General features: G+C 44.1%; 1 protein-coding gene across 4 annotated transcripts in view; it reads left to right on the top strand.

Annotated features, from left to right (window-relative positions):
- The window catches only part of XRCC3 (X-ray repair cross complementing 3), a 30,068-nt gene extending 24,102 nt beyond the window's left edge, over window positions 1-5,966 (top strand). For all 4 annotated transcript variants that reach the window (XM_030558653.1, XM_030558651.1, XM_030558650.1 and 1 more), the window contains exons 7-8: window positions 4,344-4,390; window positions 5,395-5,966. In XM_030558653.1, coding sequence (XP_030414513.1) covers window positions 4,344-4,390; window positions 5,395-5,635 — 288 coding nt within the window. In that variant the 3' untranslated portion in view covers window positions 5,636-5,966. The remainder of the gene's footprint in view (window positions 1-4,343; window positions 4,391-5,394) is intronic.
- The last annotated feature ends 34 nt before the right edge of the window (window positions 5,967-6,000 follow it).

Consider the following 6,000-nt stretch of genomic DNA (forward strand, 5'->3'; position numbering starts at 1 on the left):
TCTGAAGCTGAATGTGAAGATAATGCATCAGCTCTAGCTGTTACAAAATGTGTCTGTCTGCCATGTCTGTGGTTTAGGAGGCTGCCCTGAGCACAAGAGGCTTATGCTGAAGTCCCTTCATAGGCTCCCCAGTCAACTTATGATGCCAGTTTAAGGCTTTGGGTCCTAATCAACAAAGCAACTAATGGATCAAACTCAAACTCCATTAAAGACACAATTCTGTCTATGAACTATCATGACAGCTGCAGTCCTTTGGAACAATGCAGAAAATGAAGCCCAGGATGAAGTTTGTGAGAACTTGGGATAAAACATTCTCAGTCAAGGGGACCTGCTATGGAACAAACTTCCAGAGGTGATTGTGCAGAGTCTGACCACCTTTAAGAAACACTGCAAAACTTTCTTCAAAGTTCTTTCCTCCATAATAATGACACAGTGACACCCTCTTGTACCACCAAACCCCTACAATCTAAAGAAAGAAAAGAAAATCTAAAAGATCAAAACCAAAAAAAGCCTATTTTATCCTGAAAAAAGGAAACGTGCTAGAGATGCCATGAAGTCAAGTAGTGGCTTCACTATTGCCATTGATTTGGAATATTACAGCGATGGGCAGCAGAAAAAACCCACTTAGGCAACATCTTTCAGTTCTAATAATTTTAGGGATCACTTGTAACAATACTTCAAGCAACATCTTCAAACAGAAATGATTCAGCAAGTTGATGGTGGCATCCCTTTAACTTTAGTCCATGATAAGATTGATAAACCTAAACCTAGTGCTCTGCTTCATTAAAATATTCCTAATTTTAAATGGCTGTACTAGAAAACAGATTATTTCTATAAGATGAGACCCTCTCCCCAGTAGAAGAACATGTGGCGAGGACAAAGGAGGAGGGGAGGCTTCCCTCAAGTTTCCTTTGAATTCTTTTGCTGGCAGAATCAGAACTCCATCGCATGATTCAGGCCCTAAACATAGTGGCTTTCTGGGGATGTGAAGCCCCCTAAAGCCTCGGCACTTACTGTAGAACAGAGGTCCCCAAACTGTGGGGTGTGGAGGAACATTTGGGAGGGTGAGGCTGGGGCCCAGGCCAGCCCCCACAGGGGGCAGGGAGAAAGCACCGCCCAGCTCTGCTTCTGGCTGTTGGTCCTACACTTGGGGATGTGCTCCTAGCTGCCAGCCTCGGGCCCCGGCTGCCAGCCAAGACCCCTGGCTGAGGCTCTGCTCCCACCCCTGCCCCAAGCTGTGGCCCAGCCTTAGTCCCTTTTCCTCTGTCTGCATCTCGCCCCCCGAGCTGCAACCCTGCTCCTAGCTTGGGGGTGGGTGGGACATGGACAGGGGTAAAGAGGGGCATGAAGTAAACATTTTGGAGACTACTGCTCTAGGACCCTCTGCCTCGTCTCCTCTACAGTGCAGTTCCTGGAGAGCCTTGCTTATCATGGATTCTGCTACTGGCCCCTTGGATATCCTGTAGAGTGGGACTGTGCATTGTGGAGTCGGCTCTTTTTGGCTATTTTCCCAGGGTTTTCTGGGGCAGCTATGCTGCAAATAAGGTTCTGACAAGGAAGCAAGGGCCAGGCAAGTATGTATCTTTTCAAAACTCTTCTGAGTTGAGAAGATTCTCAGTTCTGCATGGGAGGTGGTGCAGGTAGTTTAAGAGTGCGGGTTAGATCTGTCTTCAGAATCAGGGAACTGTAAATTGGCTCTGGCCTGAGCATAGGTCAGTGCAAACTTTAGGGTTCTCTAACCTATCTCAAATGGACTGATTTCCATTTGGCTACATGCTACCTGAGGTGGGACATCCTTAAGGGCTACAATCTTATGAATGTGCAGTCTAAAAATGAATGTAGAGTAGCCCGCAGACTTCTCAGCCAGGTGTTTATTACTGAACATCAGGACTGGCTCTAGGAACCAGCGCTCCAAGGGGCGTCACTCTGGCCCCCCCCTTTTTTTTTTTTTGCTTGGGGCACAAAAAGCCAGGAGCCTGCCCTGAGTGGAGGTGAGATGCAGTGGTTGGGGGCATGGGGAGGCCCGCAGGAAGTAACCCTGGTGGGGGGGGAGGGCAGAGGAACTTCTACCCCCACCCAGCTCACTGCCACTCCACTGCCGCCTGCTCCCCCAAGTGCGCCGCCACTTCGCTTCTCCCCCCTCCCTCTCAGGCTTGCCACAAAACAGCTGATTCACACAACAAGCCTGGGAGGGAGGGGGGAGAAGCGGAGCGGTGGCAGCACGCTCAGGGGAGTAGGCAGAGTGGAGGTGAGCTGCTGCGGTGGTGGGCACGGGGAGGGCTGCAGGAAGTAACCCTGGGGAGGGCACAGGAACCATTCCCCCCCCCCAACTCACCTCCGCCTCCTCCCGAGTGCGCTGCTGCTCCACTTCTCCTGGGAAATGCGGCACACCTGGGGGAGGAAGCAGGGCCGGGGATTTAGAGAACGGGTTGGAATGGGGCGGGGAAGGGGGCAGGGCTGGGGGCGGGGCAGGAAATTTTTTTTGCTTGGGGCAGCAAAAAACTTGGAGCCGGCACTGCTGAACATCCTGGGAGGAAAGGAAAGACAAGACTAAATGGGTAATATTTTGTACTGATTTTTGATAATTTGTGTAGGTGTGCTAAAAAAAGACTTCCTAGCTATTGCAGCAATAGTCTGGGGGAGGAATTTCTCTTGTGTTTATTATTTTAGTCCAGAGTCCCCCATCTTTGGGGAGCAGCTTTGGATTTGGAACGCTTTATTGAGTTATTTTCCTATGCTTTTGACTGTTTAGGAAATCTTTTGCCTTTTCGGGAAATGGCTTTCTTCCTCTGAGGATTAGCCTCTCTTTTAGGGAAGAGTTCTGTTTTGAGCCTGAGCCTGAGCCTTAGCCCAGACCTTCCTTTTGCAAAGGAATCAGAAAGTATCTAGATTTCTTCTAAGTGCTTCAGACACTTAAGAACTTGAGATTAGACAGATAAAGCACTAGAGTTCAGAGGTGGATTGGACCCCTCAGGTCCTAGTAGTGTTTTGACCTTAGTACTGAAGAAATTGCTCTGGAAGGTCTGGATTGACTCCCAAGAGCTGAAGAGGACTGATGTGCACTTAAGTGTCTTTAGAGGAGTCTTTGCTTATGTGGTGGGATGCACAGGTCTCAGATTTATGTAGACCAAGTCTCTTTTCCTGGCAAAGCAAGGTTCTGCAGATAGGGAGCTACTGTGGAAGAACTACCCTTCCAAGTGTCCAGAAAGGGTCTCCTAACCACTGGAGCATTTCTTAGCCTTTGAATTGTTCCATTTGGACTGCTCTGCTGTAAAAAGAAACAAGTGAAGTACAGAAGCCCAGTGAATGGTCTCATTTGGGAAATAAGGCTCCTGAAATTTCAGACCCCAAAGGCAAAGAAGGATTGGGATATCGGGACTGTTGTTGCTATAATCTCAAATTCAGCTTTAACAACTGGGAATACTGGATTGCCATTCTGCTTAAAATGCTGGAGATAGAATCAGACACAAGGGCGGAAGGCCCATGATCAAGCCTCATTGACGGTCTGAACTGCCTCTGGTATTTGCTGAAAGAGAAATGCAGCCCAGTCCTCTGACTGAGGAGGAGGTGGATCCAAAAAGCAAATGCATTTTTAATTAAAAAAAAAAAACCAAAAAAACAAACCAGTCACTAACTGAATTCCTTTTTTGAATAAGACATGTAGCATATCAAGTAGGCTACAAAACTTGTAGTTAGAGGAGGGAGCTGTGAATGTAATCATTTTTTCTCATCTGTATCTTCAAGCTGTGTGTCCAAGAAAAAAATCATAGCATACACTAAGGGCTACATACAGACAACTGTTCTCTAACTTACTGTGCTTTTGTCAACAGAAAGATGTTAAGAACAAAGATTTTTATATGTTTCATCTTGGAAGACAATTCATGTGGTTAAGCTGCATTCCTGGGAGGCAGGACACCTGAGTTCTATTCCAGGCTCTACCCACAGTCTGTGTTTGTGATCTTGGGCAAGTCACTTAAGTCACTGAGTGTCTTCACTTACACACACACAAAATGGGGTTTATTCTTTTATAGTTCTCCAGATGATGGTACAATCTAGTGAAACTATTCAAGGGCCCTTTTTAATTAATAGATTGGTACAAGCTGTGACTAAGTTTATACCCCACAGTACCCCTTCAATTTCAGCCTGGATAAGTAAGTTTGGAGTGTTTTTTTGGTTTGTTTTTTTTAAATTTAGTTTAAGTAACTTGTGATTCAATAGATGGTCTTTTTTTTTGCGTGGCACCCCTTTCCCCACCCTTCCTTGGGTAAATACAACTATATATTCAAAATGCAACTTCATTCAAATTCTATTTTATTTAATTTATTTATTTATTTATGATTTAGGTAACTGATGCAATGGATGAGATGGATGTTGTTCAGAGCAATTTTGGGTAAGTAGTTCTCCATAAACTAAAATGTAATAGTGCACGCATGTGCGTGCACACACGATGATTTAACCCTGCACTCCCCCCTCCCCCCTTTGTCAGTTTATCCTCAGTATAATATATAGGAATATAGAAACAGAATGCTAGATGAGATGAACTCTGGTCTGATGTGGCAAAGCAATTCCTGATAGTGACCAGTACTAGCTGTGGAGGAAAGTGGAAGAAATCCTATAGGGTACAATTATGGAATAATCTGCCCATAGGGGATGGGGTGGGTGTGTGTGTTTGTTTTTAAATCCTCAGGTATTAGTGGTTGGTTTACACTCTAGCACGAGGGATTATATCTTCTCGTCTGTCTAATGTAACTGTGGATGTAGTTTTTCCATACAAATTTAAACCTTCATTAAAATCCTGTTTTTAAAAAACAATTGTAAAGATATCATTAACCAGCAGAACTTCATTGCCACAAGCTACCTTTGAGGCCAAAAGATTAGTAGGATTTAAATAAGGCCTTGTTATTTATATGAATGAGAACATTCCCAGTGACATAAGATCATATTTTTAAGAGGAGATAAAATTTTGTTTCGGGCATGACATTGTTGATGGGGGTTAGGGAGAAACCTCCTTTGGGCCGGTTATTCTCTGTCTAGTGGAGGGTTATTTCCACTTTCCTTTGAAACAAATTTTATAAATGACAAATCAAGAAAAAAAATTGAGGGTGTTAAATCTACCCCACCATCCTTAATGTTGTCTCTAATGGAGCCCACGGTAGATGGCCCTGTATTTTGTATTTTAAGTGGTTGAAAATTGTTTGAAGTTGACTTATGGTAATTCTTCCTGGCACAATAGAGGATTTGTCATGAGAAATGCCATATTTATGAAGCATTGGAGCTACTTTTAGCTGAAGTGTAACTTCTAATGTATGTCTACTTAAGATGTTTCACACTAGATTGTTAATTCATTTTGTGTTTCATGCATGCAAAAACTTACAAAACACTGTTTTCTTTTAGCTTATTGGATAAGAAAGTTTCTCCAGCACTTGGGCTAACCTGGTCCAATCAACTGTTGATGAGATTGATGGCCAGTCGCATAACACAATCAGAACAGGCACCTGGAGGTGCATTACAGCATAGTGGAAGTGTTTTGAGGACTTTAAGTGTGGTTTTTGCTCCTCATCTCCCTCCGTCCTTTTGCTGCTATGCAGTAAATTTGGAAGGTGTGAAAGGTGTAAAAGTGAAAACTCCACTGTGAAAATGTTACATATCTATCGACTCACAGTCACTTATCTATCTTTGGAATCAAGCAGCCATTGGCGTACTTTTTTTTTCCACAGCTGTAGAAAAGATGCCTCGCCATGTATAAGAAAAATGTTGCTTGGACAATACACTTTTATAACCATATTCTGCAAAAATACAGAAGCAGTGATGAAGAATAGATTTCTGTACCTACTTTTAGATTGTTAGGTTTGCACCTTATGTATCTATTTTGGAAAAGAGGGGTGTCACAGAGTGGGGGGGTTCAGTCCTGCACCCCCTTCCTGGGCCCCACAGTGACTCTCAGCCAGCCAGTAAAACAGAAGGTTTATTGGACATCAGGAACACAGGTTACAGCAGAGC

This window comes from Gopherus evgoodei, chromosome 4, assembly GCF_007399415.2.
Source record: "Gopherus evgoodei ecotype Sinaloan lineage chromosome 4, rGopEvg1_v1.p, whole genome shotgun sequence".
In the NCBI taxonomy this organism is placed as follows: domain Eukaryota; kingdom Metazoa; phylum Chordata; order Testudines; family Testudinidae; genus Gopherus; species Gopherus evgoodei.